The sequence below is a fragment of the Corvus kubaryi genome, unplaced genomic scaffold, assembly GCF_017639235.1.
Source record: "Corvus kubaryi isolate FWS band 111438036 unplaced genomic scaffold, C.kubaryi_AGA036_p1.0 37367, whole genome shotgun sequence".
Taxonomy (NCBI): Eukaryota; Metazoa; Chordata; class Aves; order Passeriformes; family Corvidae; genus Corvus; species Corvus kubaryi.
In genome coordinates this window covers 306,661-324,456 of record NW_024581119.1, presented here as the reverse complement: position 1 = coordinate 324,456, position 17,796 = coordinate 306,661, and the positions used below count along the sequence as shown (strand labels likewise).

The 17,796-nt window shown below is 52.6% G+C and overlaps 1 protein-coding gene across 1 annotated transcript in view; it reads left to right on the top strand.

Moving 5' to 3' along the window:
* ZBTB16 (zinc finger and BTB domain containing 16) overlaps nucleotides 1–17,796 on the top strand; it is a 54,755-nt gene that overhangs the window by 29,340 nt on the left and 7,619 nt on the right. Inside the window, exon 3 of the mRNA XM_042034367.1 lies at nucleotides 5,852–5,938. Coding sequence (XP_041890301.1) covers nucleotides 5,852–5,938 — 87 coding nt within the window. The remainder of the gene's footprint in view (nucleotides 1–5,851; nucleotides 5,939–17,796) is intronic.

Sequence of the window (17,796 nt, the reverse complement as noted above, 5' to 3'; positions counted from 1 at the left end):
CTGAGGGAGTGGGGTCCAACGGGCTGGTAGGGATGGTACCTCAGACAGAAGGGATGGGCACATCCCACCCTTGCCTCTCTCTGCCCAGTGGAAGGAGAGGGGGCTCATCCCAGGCCATTCACCTGCACCGAGCATTGCCCCCCTGCCCCGGTGTCGGCGGTGCCCCGCGCGGGTGGGATGTGCGGGGCGGAGGGGGGTGACCGCGGCTCTGGCCCCCTTGCCCCGGCCGGTACCCGCGGCGGCTCCCCGGGGAGGCCTCCGCCCCCCCGGCCCGGCTGGCCGGCGTCCCGCGCTCCGTCCCGGGTGATGTCAGCGGCCTGCCGGCAGGTCTGGATGTTCTGCCAGCGTTCCCGCGTTTATGATCATCCGCAGATGTGCATCCAAGAACACACTGTACCCACAGCAGAAATTAATGCAGGCTTGACTGCCGGCCAAGCCGTGTACACGAGGGAGAGGAAGAAAGAAAACAAAAACTGTTTAGTGCTGTTTATAAATTATACACTGGCTGATGAAAAATACATTTCTCCTATTCCGCCCCCCCCCCCCCCCAATCCTCTCTGCCTCAAGAGCCTGAGCTGAGACCAGAAAAATATGGTTTGCTTTTTAGCTCCTGTTTTGGCCGAGTTCCTGGACCTGGCCACTGGCTTGAAGCCAGCTTCTTGCTTCTCTCCACCCTCACCTGATGAAATATGTTTATTTTTCACTCACTGTCTCTCACCGCTCCCTTGGTTTGGCCACCCCTTGTTATTGACATTATTGACATTATTGACATTATAGACATTATTGAAGGCAGCGTGCCAGGACCCCTCGCACATGCCCAAAGCATCCGACGGCCATCCATCCGTCTTGCTCCCTCACAATGCCCGTGGCCATCGCCACCCACTCGATTTCTGCTGGAGGGGCGAAACTTCCCTAACTTCCCCCAAGGCTGTGGTGCTGGAGACCCCCCTCACTTGGGCTGGGGGGCAAATGGGGCAGGACCCCCCCCATCCCTGCCCACCCCTGCCCGTGCGCTCGTCAGCCATTTACGCAGCTTTTGTGTTGTTTTTAATACTGCTAATGTTTATCATTTGCCCAACAGGCTTGACAGATTTTGTTTCCTGTCGAGCGGCGGCGGTGGCGAAGCCCCCCCGGTTGCCAAGGAGCCGCCTCCCCGCACCGTCACGGGCTGATTTGGTATTCCGCGCGGCGCCCCGCCGCATTTCTGTATGCAAGACAAAGTGTTTTGATGGAGGACGATTGCAGGAGTGTCTGGAGGCTGTTTGGAGTTTTATGGGCTGTGCAGTACGCGCCGTGCTCGCTCGCCGCGCGGGGCTGCCAGGGATGGGGTCTGTCATTTTTTCCCTGTGGAGAGGATGCTGCTGGAAAGAGTGGCACTGGCAGGGGCAGCAGGAAAGGGGGTTATGTAAAAACCTGCCGGTTTAGGATCGCAAGTTAAAAATCTGCATTTTAATTATTATTTTTTAAATTAAAATACCCCCTGCTCCACCAGTCCCTGTGTGGTGCAGGAGTTGGTGGCACTGCCTGGCCAAGGTTGGGTGATGGTGTTGCCACTGGCCACCACCTCACCCATCCCCAAGCCCCTGCTCCATCACTCCAGGTGCTTTCCCAGAGCTCTCCAGGGCAGCCCTTGAGATGTTGCCACAGCATCCTTCTCAGATAAGTCTCCGGCACTCCAACTCAAGGTCCCTCCTCACTCTGTAATGCCCACACCTCACTCTTTCTTATATTATTATTGCCTTCCCATGGCACTTTGGGAAGCAGGAGCTGAAGCTGACTCTCCAGGCCTGCTCTGCAGCTCCGTCTTTTTTCGACCCTTCTCGGGTTTCTCCACAGTATTTTTTTAGCACAGGATTGCTAGACTTGTCTCTTCCACTTGGGTGAAACAGGGGAGAAGGGAAATAATAATAGTAATAATAATAGTAGTAATAATAATAATAATAATAGCAATAATAAAAACCCCAAAGGGGCTTGATATGGGCAAAAGAAGAAAACAAGAGAATGGGGTAGAGAACAGGCTAAATTTAAAATTGTAATTGGCTGACTTCCACAGGCTTGCGGGTGTTTTAATGACTCATAATAACTTCATTTAAAACCAGCTGAGCAGAAAATAGATTGGAGAGGAGCCTCAGGCCATTATGGATTTGTTTTTTTTTTTTGACAAGCTCTGTTTTCGGCAGCCAGGAAGGCACTCGCAGAGGGCTCGGCTGCTGCGCTCCCCGAGTTGGTGGTCTGCCCAGCAGAGATTGTATAGAAGCCTGGCTGGTTCTTCTCTTTTTTTCCCTTTTTTTTTTGACTGATTAAAAATAGATGCCTTGAGGTATTATTTTAGCATCACTGTGGTTTGGTGATTTTTTTCTTTGCACTTCTGATGTGGTAAACGGAACATAAATAAAATTGTTTTTGAAATTACTGAATTAATTAGGTAGTAAAGCAACGGCAGCGCATAAATTTTCTTGCCAATTTTTTTTAATCCATATTTCCCCCCCCCATCTCTATCTTCTCACCAATTACAGCCTGTTAATAATATATAATCCCAAATTTTTATTAATCCCTTCTACTGAGGGAGGGGATGTCACATTCTACTGATGGGGCCATTGTGCCGAAACAGCAGCAGGGAAGGCTGGATCCTCCCCCACCACTCTCCTCACCAATTTCCCATCTTCCTCCTCCCTTAGCCATCTTCCTCCTCCTCCAGAGGATGCTGGCAGCCCCTCTTTTTCCTTTATTCCTTCTTTTTTCCTGAGCTGGAGTTCAGAGCGCCTCTTCCATAGCCCCACGGAAGTTTCTCCTCCCCAATAAAGTAATTAAGTGATGGACATTGGGGGGGTCTGTTGGGATAAAGGTGGCTGAAACAAGATGGTCTCTGTCATCCAACCCACCGAGCTAAGCCTGGCTGGTTGGGAGGGAGCTGCAGCCCCTGCCTGTGTCATGATCCGTGGGGCATCCTGCTCCCAAGAGCCACTGTACACCCCTGCAGCCTGTTCCCTCACATTTATTGGAGGGGAAATTAGAATCATAGAACCATTAAGGTTTGAAAAGACCTCCAAGATCATGAAGTCCAACCTGAGTTCTGCCCCTCCTTGTGGCTTTGCTGGGGACACTGCAGACCTGGGCAGTTGCAACCTTACTTGGGGGGCAGATGGGGCAGCAATGACTACGCAGATCGTGCAGGATGGAACAAGCAGCGGCTCCTCACCCGTTTGCACCAGGGACCTTTATTAGGTGGGGGTTATAAATTTGCTTGTGCAGATATAAATGTACGGCAGGGGGGTTGGTGCCAACAGCAAGGCTCGCGCTGAAACACGGCTGATACTTGGCAGCACGCGGCGTCCTGTCCCATCCCATCGATAAGATCATCTGGAGATATCTATATATTGTAGGCAATACGAGGCACTGGCTAAATATACCCTGCCCAAACCTGCGTGTGTGTTCAGAGAGGCTGATGGTTTCTGTTTAAAGCAGGGAGAAAGGCAGGGGGGGGAGAAGAGAGCCCTGCCATGAGCTCCGCTTTCCAACGTGTCCTGCTCCCTTTCATAACAAACAGCAAGCCATGGTGGTTTTTTTTCAGAGCCCTGTTATAATAAGCTCAGATGTTGGATGACATTTTCCCGGTGACTCACATAGTAAAATTAACCTTGAACTATTTACATATTCAATCGCCGCCCTCCTCCTCCTCCCCCTCCCCGCCGGCGTGTGTACATTACAGGAATTCTGGCTCCGTTTCAGTTTTTGTTTTGCTGATGAGAAAAAAAAAAAAAAAAGAAAAAAAAAAGAAAAAAAAAAAAGAAAAAAATTCCCCCCGCCTGGAGTACACATCTACTTGAGGGAAAGAACACGCAGTCCTGGCCTTTGGAAATTGGCAGGCGGCGTGCTGTTCCCGCGCTGATAAGAGGTACTGTAAATAAAACTGTACGGCAGCGCCTGCTGTAAATGCCCCGCGTCTGTACTCATTGTTCTGACAGCTCCGGCTTTTTTTGGGTCCGCTGTTTTGGTACACACTGTGCTTCCTTATGTAAGCCAGTGCGCCCAGCTCCTCCCTGCGTTCACCCTGTTTATTTTCGCCTCGCCAGGAATTTTTCCTCCCCCCCCCTCCGCCCGCCCCCCAGCCAGATGCTGGCTGCCTTTGCCTCGCTTGGCTATGCCTCCCTGCGTCTCTGCGGCCCCTCTGGCCACAGCTTGTGGAGGGCACTGGCACATCTCTCCTCCCCACTAATCCCACGTGGAAATGGGGGAAGTAAAAGCAAACCCCGTGTTTAGCAGGACCCTGCTGTGTCTCAGCCTGCGGATGCAGCGAGCCCCTCCAAGCACAGAATGCCCACTATTGCTGGTGCACAGCCGCAGGGAGGGGGCAACACACCAGCAGCCGCCCTGCCTGGGGAGAACCTGTTGCTGCCACAGTTGTTGCATCCTCACAGATCATGGGTTGCCATATCCTCATGGATCACACTTTGCTGCGGTGGGGCCGGCGGAGCTTTGAGTGGCGATGGAGAGCCATTGCCTTGGCAACTGCCGGCTGCGCGTTGCCCGCACCGTGTGCCGAGCGGAGGGCAGCCCGCGCTGCTGCCCTATCGATCCGGCCCCTCGCCGCCCTGGCAGCTTCTCCCCATCCTGGCACCTTCGTGGACACACTCTTCTCCCTGCTGTGCCTGGAGGGGGGACCTCTGGCAGTACCCGCATCTCAGGGATGCCCCACATCCCTGATGGAGTCCCGGGCGCGGGGTCCCCTGGCCGGTGGCAGGTGCGAGGGAGCCACCCTGGAGCCCCCCAGAGTTGGGGTGTGTTCGCCCCTTTGGAGCAGCCAACAGCCCAGGTGCACTCGGGTTGTTTTGAATGCAAACTTGACATCGCAGCGAGGGCGGCGACGAACAGCATATGCACAGTAAACAGGCAGACTGTCATATTGATTAACAGATGAGACCTCTATTATCGATCAGCTCTTGGCGAGAAAATTTATCACTTTTAATTTCGCCGCTGCCAAATATTTCTGCCTGCGAGCCAGCCGTTACCGAGACAATTTAAAGGCAAAGGAATTCTCTTTTCAATGCATCTCGTGATACCTCTCTCCCTGTCGCCTTCTCTGCCCACCTTTCCTCAAATCCCACCTTGACTATGGGACAGAGGGCTCAGTGGGGTAGGAAGGAGGGGGGAGAGGGAGTGTGGACCCCGAAAATGGGCAGCACAGCATTCTGCGGGGCAGTGCCCCCACCTTGAGTGCTGCTCTGTCACATTCAGCTCCTCACAACGGATGAATCAAACCTTGAAATGGGGCCGTGGCTTTGTCCCGCAATGCTGTTGGATATGGTGTGTCATTCATCTGGTTTCATCTGGAAGTTACGTGTCTGCTGCTGGGTATCCTCGGTTTTTCCTCACCCAGACCAGCAGCACATGCTGATAGTAATTTTCTAAGAATTGCCCCCAATCCCATGTCTCTTTCCAATAGTCAAAGATGCCTCTGAGCTTCTCACTCAGTTGCCCCATTCCAGCCACATCCCTGATCAGGTGCATCTTTGGGTACCGGCAGCAGCAGCCACGATGGGAAGGGACAGGAAACCAATTGCAATTGGATAAGTTACAGTGCTAATGAAATGCATTGATGTTTAATGATTTAAAAAATAATAATAATCTTTTCCTGGCAAGCAGCTCTGTATTGTGTTGTGATGTGCAAGGAACGGGAGCACAGGGCTGAATGAGGCACTGCTTTTGCTGGCTGCACAGGGGACATTAAACATGAAACCCCTCCATGGCTCTGGTCCTGCAGTGTTAATGGCAGCAGCAGTGTCCATGTGCACGTTCAGGTGTGGATCTTTCTGTCCCTTGAATAACCCTCCTCTCTCTTTTCTCTCCCCAGCGGGTGCCAAAGCCCTGGTCTGCGATCAGTGTGGTGCCCAGTTCTCGAAGGAAGATGCCCTGGAGACGCACCGGCAGACGCACACTGGTACGTGGCACTCCCTTTCCACCCTTCGCTTAGGCACAGGATTTAACTTTTGGGCTGCCTTTGTCACCCTTTGCCTAACAGAGAGCTGGACCCTCTGTGGTTCCTGCGTCTGTGCTGCCCAGGCAGCCCCTGTTCCTCTTAGACTAAAGCACAGGTTTAGGCACCAGTTGGTGCAGTCCTGTTACACCATTGCTCAGCATTAACATGGGAAACAACAGCAGAATAAACATGAGGTCTTTGTCCCCTTTGCAAGCAAAGCTTGTCCCTGTCCAAACACCTCCCAGAAGCTAGTTTCTGCCATGTTTCTTCTCTGGCACTTCCCAGTCCTTCAGTGGTGCCACCATCAGGAGCATGAAGATCTCTTTAAGCCTCTTGCAAAGGCTGCCATGCCTGGGAAAGGTTTGCTTGGGGGAATTCACAGCTGGGCAGTCCCAGGTGGAGCCCTTCACCCTCCAAATCTAGACTGGAGCAGGACAGAGCGCCTGCTCCTTCTGTGCTATATCAGGAGCAGTTTAACCAAGCACAGGTTCGTCTTTCAGTGCTGAAAGCCCTGATAAATGCCACTGGCAGTGAGTTTGTGCTCAGGGCTGGCACAGAGAACCTGGCCAGCTTCACGCTGGGGATGCGAGGATCGATGCAAAGTGCTGTGTCACCGGGCAGGAATGGCTCTGGCTATCACACGGTCATGGAGCTCTGCTGGCCAAGCACCAGTCCATAAATCCTAAAGTACTTGCCCTCCCTGTCCATAGCCATACAGCTGTAAGCTGGGTTTTGCCATTCCAGGTCTGTTTGGAAATGCTGTATGCTGTAGGCTGAGGAGAAGGGCTGTGAAGGGGCAGCCAGCACGAGGGACTGGCTGCACAGGGCTGAACGACCCAAGCCCAGGCAGGGGGTTCAAAGTGGCCAAGCAAATAGCAGCTAGTTCCCCCTTTCCTTCTGTTTCTCAGACCCCTTGAGCATCCTGGGGTGACCAGTGGGAGCCCAGCCGTGGAGCTCAATGATGCCTGCACCAAAACCATCCTGCAGATACAGAGCAGTTTGGCTCACAACCCTGACACTCCTGTAGGGATTAAACCCCCTTTGGCTGGTGAATCCTTGGGGCTGGACTGTGCCAAAGCTCAAAGGGCAGTGGGCAACCAGAGCGGAGGGACATGGTGACCCAAGGGGAGCTTGTCATCACCACCTCCAGCTGTAAGCATAGCAGAGAGGGGCTGGGTGGCCAGGGCAACCAAAATGAATTGCTTCCTCTCCTCTGCTGGCATGGAAAGCATCCCTCCCCTGCCTTGCTATGATTAAACCCCTTCCCAAATAACAGCATCTCCCAGAATGTGTTTGTTTTGGGCATCCTCCCTTTGCCCTTAGCTGCAGTTTGGCTGGCAAAAGTCCTTCCAGCTTTCCAGGTAAAAGAAATGCATAACCCCTTTTGGTAGAGAGGCAGGTAGAAGCCTTCAGGGATGGCATCAAAAGCTGAGTAGGGTGTCTGGTAGAGGTTGACCAAATCCACCCACATTACTCAAAAACAGTGTTCAGGGGAGACATGGGACCTCTCCACAAGAGCTTTGTGCAGGAGATGAACAGTTCTTGGGGTTTCCTTTCAGCATATGGCACTATTTCTCAAGTGGACTGTCAGCACCCAGGACCCCCTTTATGTTATTTCTTTTCCCACTGCCCTCCCTGCTGCTTCAAATGACAGTAACACAGAGCCAGGCTGTTGTACATGTGCTGCACCAAGCACTTCTCATCTCTACAGCAGAAAACTAACACCCCACTTCCTGAGGCAAGGCAAAAAACAAGAATAAATACAAAAAAATAGTTCCTGCTTGTAAGCACAGTGCTGGCAGTACTGCTTGCAGCCCCGTCGACACGGGGCCGAGACGCCCTCTCCGGGTGTGTGCTGTCCTTGGCCCCCGTCCCGCCGCAATAGGAAAAGCAGCAACTGTTTTGGCTCATCTGCCAGCAGCACAAGCTTGGTGCTGGGGGGGAGAGCATGGAAAATTCCTCATCCTTCTCCTCACATGTAGAGGGAGAACCAGAATGCATTGAGATGGCAGCCTGAGTACCCCCAGGCAGCATCGCTGGCAGTCGGGATGTGCACACGGGCGGTGTTCGTGCTAACAGGTTTTGGGCTCGTGCCAACGTTTATAAATATCAGAGGTGACTCGTCTCGAGTTTCCTCCCGTGTGCCAAGGCAGTTAGCGCACGGCAGCCGGTGTCAGTCAGCGGGACAGCACAGATTTACTCCTGACCCAGTTTCACGTGGGCATGATCGACACCTAATACAGAGCAAGTTTGCTTCGGCAAGTAGTTGGCTTTTTGATTTGTGGGGTTGGCGTGCCCCTGGCCGTGCTGCCAAGGATGTGCAGAATCCTTCACTCTCCCTTGCCCGCATCCCCTGGGAGCATTCACTTCCTACATACCATCCTCACATCCCTCATACCCCTCTTATCCTCTGCCCTGAGACACCAGTAGCAGAAAAGAGTTAATGAAACCAACATGTAACTGAAAATTGAAAAGCTCTATATCTTCCCCCCTTTTCTTCCCCCCCATTTTTTTCTTTTGCTGGGATGTTGGTAGCGTTTTGATTTAATAGTTGGCCAAACACAAGGGTCTATTTTATTCAGAGTTTACAGGCCTCAGGGCTGTTATTCCTCCAAATTTAATAGCATTGAAATTGCAGGGTTGGTGATAATTTGCCTATCACTTTCTGCTCTCCCATTGATGTTTATTGTCAGCGGGATGGAATCTCAATCCGATTCACTTAGATAACATGTCTGTTAAACATTTAGATAATTGTGCCATCATTAACTTGTCACATTATTTTAGAGATTCAAAACAGTTGTGCAGTATAAACGGAGGTACAAAGGGAGAAAGATCTGGCGTGTGAGAGCAGGAACCCGGGAGCAGAGGTGGCAGGATGCCCCCACGCTGGGTCCCGTGGCAAGTGTTGCTCAACAACCACACAGGGATTTTTAAAATTTTTAAATTATTTTTGTGCTATATGCCAGAGCTCTCGGTGTTTTTCCATGGACGAGCATCCCAGCAACCCCGTTACTGGCTTGGGTTTGCCAAGGGATGCGTGGGAGCCTGGAGGAGGTGGAGGGGGCATTGCGCCGGAGCTGCGCTGTCACACAGGCACACACCGCCCCTGTTCTTGGCAAATGTACATTGAGTCCAATTTATTACATAGTTGTGTTAATCTCCTCACATTTGCTTTGCTTTCTCTGCCTCAAAATGGTTGCAGCCCAAAACCTGACAGTGATGCTGCAGATGTATGGCACACTGCTTCTTCTAGTGTGGAAATGACAAATTTTGAGCAAGTGGAACGTAACACGTGAGTTTGGTGATGTGAGCTATAAATCACACTGGAGCACAAATTCTGTTTGCCTCACACTCAGTGTGGCACTGCAAGTAATGGTCAGGCCAGCACTCCGCTAGGATGCTGGTATGACTCTGCCGGTGGCTGGGGCTTGTCTCAGTGGTGCCACTGGCCACCATCAGCCATCTGCAATGTCCCCAACAGCAGATTTGGGAGACGCTGTTTGTGGCTTGTCCTGCTGCATTCTCTTCCACAGCTTGATCAGAGCAATGCCTGGCACAAGCAGCCAGCACAAGCAGTTGGCACACTTCCTTACCAAAACCAACCTGACGTCTTTCTGGGCTGCCTGTGACTTCCTATTACCATTTCACAGGAATCAGGAGGGTTTTCCGAGAGCAGCCCAATGAGGCTTTGGGGGGAAATACCTCCAGATCATGCTTTTCTCCATAGCTAGAGATAATGCACTGTAGTATTAAATACGCTTAGAGGTAATTATCCCTCCCGTGCTCGCCTCGGCTCCACAGTCCCACGGCAGGAGGGAGTGCCGGCAATGCTGTGCTGTGATGGACAGTTGATGCTTCGCAGATTTTCTGTTGGGTGCAAGAGTGGATTTTGGATGCTCAGGTGCCGGCCCCAGCTCACAGAGGGTCTGGGGGAAGTGGGTCCTAGGGGCACAGCACAGAGCCCCTTTGTCTGACAGTAATGTCCTGTGACAGCGCTTGAAATCTGAGTCCTGGCGCGCATTCCTGCAGCCGGGAATCTCCCTGCCTCCCAAACCACAGTTGCTTCTGCCACCTTGACAGCAAATGGCAGCAAGAATTCCCTGTGCTCCTTGGTGCACACGTGGGGAAATGTGATGAGGCCAGTCGTCATGCAAGCTGGTGGATTCACCAAAACAAGCAAGGAGATGGGAGTGTGGCAGAGCCATGCAGCCACGATGGCATCAGGGCCAATGGTCCGCCTTTAATTTTCCTGTGCAAATACTATTTAAACTGCGATGAGAAAAGCCCTCTCGCTAAGCTACGGAGAAATCTTTCTTGTCCCTTAATTCTAGATGAAGGGGATTAGTGTGAACATATTTAACCTCTGACCCGTGGACAAAAGCATTATCAAATTTAGTTGCCAAGTGGCTCCCCATTTAACTGAACCAGTGCGGTATCACAGCAAGTTTTTTCCCTTCCCTCTCTTGAAAGTTTTAGCATCCATTGTTGCCCTGGAGCACCAGAGGGACTCAGCAGCCTTCCTCTGCTGGCAGTCAGGGTGCTGGTCAGAGCCCCATAAGGGAGCACAGCATGACACGGTAGTCACTGCTAGAACCCACAAAGGCTTCACAAAGCCAGCCCCCCAGAAAGCAAAGCCTTCTGTAAATGGGGCTGGTTTCTCCCTGGTTTCTGCATGCCCAACTCAGTGCTGGCCACGTGCTGGCCTGTGGTGACACGGAGGATGCTTGGCCATCTCTCCAGAGCACAAAGAGAAGTCTCTGTCCCCCTTTGCTCTGGAGCACGAGGGATCAGCTATGGCAAGCTTGAGGATGCTCAGCATTTCCATGCTGGGCTTCATAAAAGAGGGATGAAACACGGTCTCAGAGGCGGCCGGGGTCTCCTGGTCCAGCAGAGGAATGCCGAGAGGGGCCTCCCGTCAGGAGCCGGTGTCCGTTTACAGTGCATCTCTCATAAACCCGGCGGCGGGGGCGAGGGCAGGGGGACCGGCCCTCCTGGTATGTGATTGATTATCTGGTATTTATGCCATTGAGGACTTTTCAGCGGCTCGGGGTCAGGGGGTCATCTCATGTGTCTTGCTGCAAATCCGCTTCCTTTTGTACAGTGCGGGCTGGGTGAGCAGACACACAAAAACAGCTTTTTCTTTTCCTTGGGAAAAAGGGGAGGGGGGCGGGCTGGTGTCAATGAATTTTTTTTTTCAGCCTTTCCTGAATAGTGTCCTTTTTAATTCCAAAGAACTTTTAATTAAAAGTAGCAGGAAAGTTCATCTCGACAAGGTTTAACTTACCTTAGCAGTTACTTTTGTCCCCCAGGATTCGCGTCTCCCCGCTGTACAAAAACCCCCAACAACTGGGGGCCAGGCTGAGCTCGGTGCCGCTCCACGTCTCCCCAGCTTTCCCGAGGGGGCCTTTTCATCTTTTCTCTTTTTTTAGTGAGGGGGGTGCAGGAATAATAAGCAGATGCTGCGAGTCCCAGCTTTGTGCCTCACGGCAGCCGGTCACTCCACTGGCCAGGCTCTGCCAGGCAGCCGCCTCAACACCAAAAAGGTCATTTTGTTGCATGAGGTGTGAACCAGGGCTTCACGACAGCTCCGTGAGACTGGGGGATGCCAGAATGGTGCCACCCTGAACAGGAGAGATGCACGAGTGAATGGATTGGCAATGGGCAGGTGGAGCTCTGTGCCGGGTGAGATGATGGCAGTGGTGATGGTCATAGTGGTCTCCCATGGGAAGACCCCTCGGTCTCCTCACCAAAGCTCTTCGTTGGGAGATGGAGCAGTTTCTAGCACATCAGTTGAACCACGGTTTAGAAGCACTGGGGGAAATACACTGGGTTTTCAGCAGAAAGTCAAATTGTTTTTTCAGCTGGTTTCAGTCCAAATTCCAACTGGGAAATCTGGGAAGCTGGTGCACTGATGACAAGTAAGTGTGTAGATGGCAGCTTCCCATCTGATGCAATGGCCAGAAATGCCACCATGATTTGCCGCTGGTTGCCCCAGAGAAACTGGTCCTCAGGAAGGGCAGAGGTGGTCCCTCAATGCACAGCTTCCTTGGGAATGGCAGGGGTGAATCCAGCATTCTCCAGAATGGTGTCAGCTTAGGGGAAAGCAGCACAAAAGGGAAGTGTTGCACATAGGTGTTCAGATACCAGATTACTGGATTTTGGCCAGGTGATGAGTTTTGCCAGGAAAGGGGGCAGTTTTCCATCAGTACCTTTAGGGCTAAAACAGCTGAGTGACAGTTTTTGCCAAGGATGATCGTGAGTGAGGCTGCCTGGATGGGTTTAATATGTATTGATATATTTTGACAGATATCCAGTACAATAAAAAGGCTTTGAGGGTTACAGCTTTGCAAGGAGGATGTGCCTCCAGCTTCAGCCAGAAGGCTTTAGGGACTGCAAATGGTTTCAAACAACTGTTTGGCCTGAAAAAATGGAAATTGGGCTGGAGAGCACAGTGCACCATAGGTGTGAAGTGTTTGCAGTGCAATCCCAGGCTAGAAGTATTAAAAGCTCAGGAACCTCCCACCTTCCCCAGCCAGGAGGTGGAAATGCAGTAAAAAGGATATGCCCTTAAAAACTCCGTCTGCCAGGTTTGCGTAGCAATCAGTTTCTTCAGGGAGAGGAGGAAAGCCTGCTCAGGCTGTGTCAGTGTGGGCTGGGATGATGCTGAGCACGTCCCTTCATTCCAAAGCCTGGGGACCACATTCAGGGAGCAGACCAGGGAGCAGAGGTGGCGCTTTCCAGTGCTGGAAGAAGGGGTCAGGCATGCAGCGCTCCAGGGTGGCTTGTTCTGGGGACAGGGGTGTGTCTGGATCAGGAGCATTCCTCACAGGCCCGGAGCTGCCCATATCCCTTGGACTGCATCTCCATGGTGGGCTCAGCATCCTGCCCTAGAGATGGGGGATGCGTTGCGGTCCCCCACAACAGCTGATCCCACACCCACCCAAAAACGTATTTCCCGTTGAATTCCCCATTTGGGCCCACAGGCAGCCGCGGAGCCTCACCCAGCGCGGGTCCAGCTGCCGCCGTGATTGACGCAAAGCCAGTCTATAAATAAAGTCTTTCTCTCCTCTCATAAAGACTTTGCAGTTTAGTTTGCTTTCAAGGTCAAGATCAGACCTTTCTAAATAAACACATATCAAAGGATCATTAGCGGAGCAGCACTGTTAAATTGAGATATTAACTTCTGTCAGCCGCGCGTTTCCTTTTTGTTCTGTAACTCACGACTGCAGCGGGTTTTTATTATTTTGGCCCTAGGCGGTAGCATCTGGCTTCTGTAGAGACTGTAAAAATTAAAAAGCAACACAAATCATTGCGAGAGAAAAGCAGTAAATTCAATGATAAGAATTTAAAATTAAAATGTTTCAGCGCTTTTATATTCTGCAAAACATGAAACGAATGAGTTGTGTGCCTGTTGCCATAAAGCCACCGCCGCTAATCGTCGCCAGGCTCCTTCCCTCCCCGCACATGCCCTTGTAATCGCTCTGCCTGAACAATCGCAGGAAACATGGTGAGGGAAGGTGGTGATGATGGCAACGGTGACAGTGATGGAGGTGGAGGGTGGTGGGGAAGGCACAAGGTGCCATCAGCTGGGCACGGGGGAGCAATGGGCCACCAAAAGGGAGGTGAGAGGGGGATGCTCTTGTCCCACCATACTCAAGGGAAGACGAAGAGGTCAAGCTGCGAGGGTGTGACTAATGAGCCAGGTCACCAGGATATGGGACCACATTGTCCCCCAGGTCCAGATGGCCTCTGGAATAAATCACCCCCAGCAGTCATGAGCTGCCCATGCCAGAGCTGCAGCTCAAGGCCTGACACCCATTGCCCACGCTGCTGGGGGCACCAGCATCCCATACATCCTCCATGTGCATTCTGCCCCAGGCAAGGGTGAGAGCAGGAGCATGGCTGGGTGGGAAGCAGCCCTGTGCATCACTGCAGGAGCAAAAAATGAGGCATCTAATTTGGGGGGGTTGTTAATCCCCTGTGCTTGCAAGGTCAATGTTGTACAACTGCTCTGAAATGCCGGCGTTCTCCTCAGCATTTGTAAAAGTGTGAGCTGGCACGGAGGCAGCAGGCAGTGCCAGAAGCTTGCCCTGCCCTCCTGTTGCAGCCATCCAGCCCAGGAGGAAAACCAGCAGGGGCAGGAGAGCAGGCAGCATCGGCTGCTTTTTAAGAATTAATTTTCCATAGTCAGTTAAAGTTGGGAAGAAAGCTAGGCTATCTCTAAGTAAATAATAATAATCAAACAAATGCCCCCTTGGGAGAAGTTGCCTTCCATAAAGATGTTAATTAGCACAGAAGCTGAGCTGTGGAGTCCAGAGGCAGCCTTTGAAACTGGGATGATTTGGTGACTCTGGCACAAAATGCCTGTATTTCCTCTGTTTATCTTAGGGGGTTTCCCCCCTTTCTCCACTGAACCATGAAGGTTGTAGGGGCTGTTTGGCTCAGCACAGTAATGAATGCCACCATCACCCCTCAATAGCACCGGAGCAGGTGGCTCCGCACGACACAGCTCTGCACAGCACCCCTACATCCAGGCAGGCATCTGCAGGTGTTGTGTCCCAACAGCAGCATTCAGGGAGAGCTCCTTTGCACCTGCCCGTGGGTGCACTTCAGTGCTGCCACCAAAAACACCACTTTGGGTTTCATAAGAATCCTGAAAGCAGACACCAAAACTGGGTTAATTTTCTTACCCTGCACATGCATCCACCATCATCCTGGGGAAAAACACAGCCTTCGTGCTGGTGCCACCACCAGTGTCCCCAGGCCTGTGCCGGTGCTTGCTCTTCTGCCTGTCCTTCATCACCCATCTTCCCCCTCAACTCGATGACAGCCGAATGTGCCACCACCAGTGTCCCCAGGGTCCCTTGTGTCAAGCTGAGCTGGGCGTCTTCAGGCTGTCCTTCAGGCCAGCTGTGCCTGGGCTTGGGTGCTGGAGCTGTGACAGGGATGCTCCAGGCAGTGTGCCCCTTGCCAGCACTGTTGCCTCTCCCAGCCTTCCTGTGGGCAGGGCTGAAAGGGAGGGTTCTCTGCCACTCTTTGGCCACTGTTGCCAATGGCACCTTCCTCCCCAGTGCTGCCGTTTCCTGCACACTAGGGCCTGCAGCTTCCCCTGCAGCAGCAGCCAGCAGTGTTGGCTGGGAGGTGGAGGCTGGTAGAGGGCCTTTGACATGCTGACAAAAATCATCAAATGTCCCTGAAATCTCATCTCAGGAGAGCCAACAGCCCTTGGGCTCCTGCTTTGCATGGCCAGGATGTTTTGGAGCCATTCACCTTTGTTGTAAGGACAGCAGCAGTGTCAGGTCTACTCAGGCACATGCATCATGTAAGAGATGATGTTAAACATGAAGAGTGAAGGAGGGGGGAGCCTTGTGGGAGACCCTGAATTAGCAGGACGTGAGCTGAGGGTTCGGGGGTTTTAGGGTGTGTGCGTAAGGCAGCAACAGGCTCTGTCAGCATCCTTTGATGTGAGCGTGCTCGTGCCCATGGTAATGCTGGAGCCTTCCTAGTGTGCCCCTCTACAGCCTTTCATTCTGTGTTCCTGATTATTGCAACAGTGGATGGATCTGCCTCATTTTTCAAGTCTGATAACATGGCTCTGAGGACAGGCAGGGAAAGATGGCAGCGTTATGAAGGGGACTCAGGGAGGGGCAGTTTGGTTTGCACATTGCGACGTTGGCGCTGCGTGCCTGGGGACTCCCAGCCCTGTGCTGCCTCCATGCTGGGGCTCAGCGGGGATTGCTTCACCAGCATGGTGGCTCCGCTCCCTTTCTCCCCCTCCCCTGCTGCCACAGCATCCCCGAGTCACCCCATTCCCAGCCACACAGCAGGTCTGGACTTGGCAGTGCTGCTGGGGGCTCTGGGGGGCCGGCAGGCTGGCACACGCACGTGTGCTCTAGCATGGGGGGAAAAACTTGAAGTCAAATGTCTGAAAGTCAGATCCCTTTTTAGTATGAATTTGCTGTATCTCATTCTAAGCACTAATTCCAATTTAATTGCAAGTGGCCTGAAGCCTCTTCAATAGGAGTAACAAATGGTTTGATTTTGTAAACTTCATCAGACTGCATTTTAAATGCGACACACTAGCCCGGCTCGAATGCCAATGAAGCACTGAAGTAGCTCTCTGTTTACTAATTATCCGTTTTTACTTCAAGCCACGCTGGCTGGCTTGTCTGATTAAATCGGATTTGTGGGATAGAGAACAGCTAGCAGAGTTTTCTCTATAGTAAACGAGATTGAAACTATGGCCCGCCTGGCTGCACACTGTAAATTATATTTCCTTTTAAAGGGGACGTGTCGCCTTTCTCCTGCGGTGCACCTCCCGCATCCGTAACTCCACCAGAGCCCAGTGCCGAGGGAGTCCCACCCCACCCTGCCTCTCTCACCCGTCGCCACGCCGGTTTTTAGTTTAATTCCTGCTCTGGCAGAGGCAGCGGGTGGGGGGCGGTGCCGCGCTCGACGCCGCGGTGCTGCAGCATCCCTCACTGTGACTCGGACGGGGCACGCTGTCACACGCCGCATCTTGCTCGTCATCACGTCTCTGGCGATTGCACTGCTTTGGGATCAAGCTGCTGGAGAACAGGGATGTGTATCTCCAGGCTTGCAGCCATTGGGTTTTCCCTCCCTCCATCAAGCATCCCTCCCCTAAAGATCAGTTTTGGGACCACCTCCTAGTTAAAAAGGCCCTGCAAGCTGTGGCCAACATGCTTACCAAAAGAGCATCTAACACCCAGATCACTCCGGCTTCCACCTCAGAACCCTGCGGCAGTGCTAACAGCTGCTCCACTAGTGGCTTTCAGCTGCTGGCCCAGCATTGGGTCTGGCAGGGACACAGAAACCAGGGACAGTGGGCAAAGGTGGCAGCTGAACGCAGCGTGCGGGGCTGTGCTTAAACCTCCCCAGCTGCTAAGAATCCAATTCTACAAGCATGACCTATGCTGCCCCCTCCCTCAGTATCTATCTTTGAGCCCGGGGGCTTTTATATTTTAATTTGCTTTTGAACGTCCTGCAAAATTAATGGTGCGCTCGGGGCCATTGTGCAGTGTACAGTAGAGGGAAGGGCCGCCGGCGCCCGCCGAGAGCCAGCGCGTTTCCCGGGGAATGAATTGGTCACCCGCCTTCACCCCTTTTAATTGTTGACAGTAAAAAGCATTTAAATGCTGCTTAATTTGTAATCATCTTCCCGCAAAAAGGGGAGAAACCATTAAAATGTCAGGGAAATGAATAAATCCGTCTCTCACTGATTTGGGGTGGCAGCATTTCTTTATCAGGGGTGATTTTTCTTCCGATGGCTGAGGGCTGGCTCAGGGCTTCTGTGGCTGGAGCCCAGGGATGCATTCACGACAGGACACAGGGCTGAGTCCTGTGTCGCACCCTGTCAAGAGTTCTGCCATTTTTTCCCGCTTCCCATCCTCTCTCCAAAGGTGTGACATAGTTGACATGCAGCTTAAAAAAAAATCAAACAACTTGAAGGCTGGCAGTGGGACGGTACCCAGCAGACCGCCCGGCATGGTGCCTGCCGCGCCCCTTGGCTGCTGGACAGTGTCATCTGCGGAGCCTCAGGGCTGGGAACAAGCGGTGCCTGAGCTCTGTGCTCCGTGTGCCACTGCTGAGCTCAATGCTGGGATGCAGGGCCATCTCCCACACCCTCCACCTCTGCGCCCGGCCGGTATCAGGCTTTGTGTCACGCAGATGCTCTGCTCTCGGAGCACAACCGGAGCCCGGTGCCTTCACAGGCCATGCCGGTACACGCTGACCTCGTGGTCTGGGGTATTTATTTACCGATGCATTATTTGGGGGGGGGGGGGGGGGGAAGGGAAAAA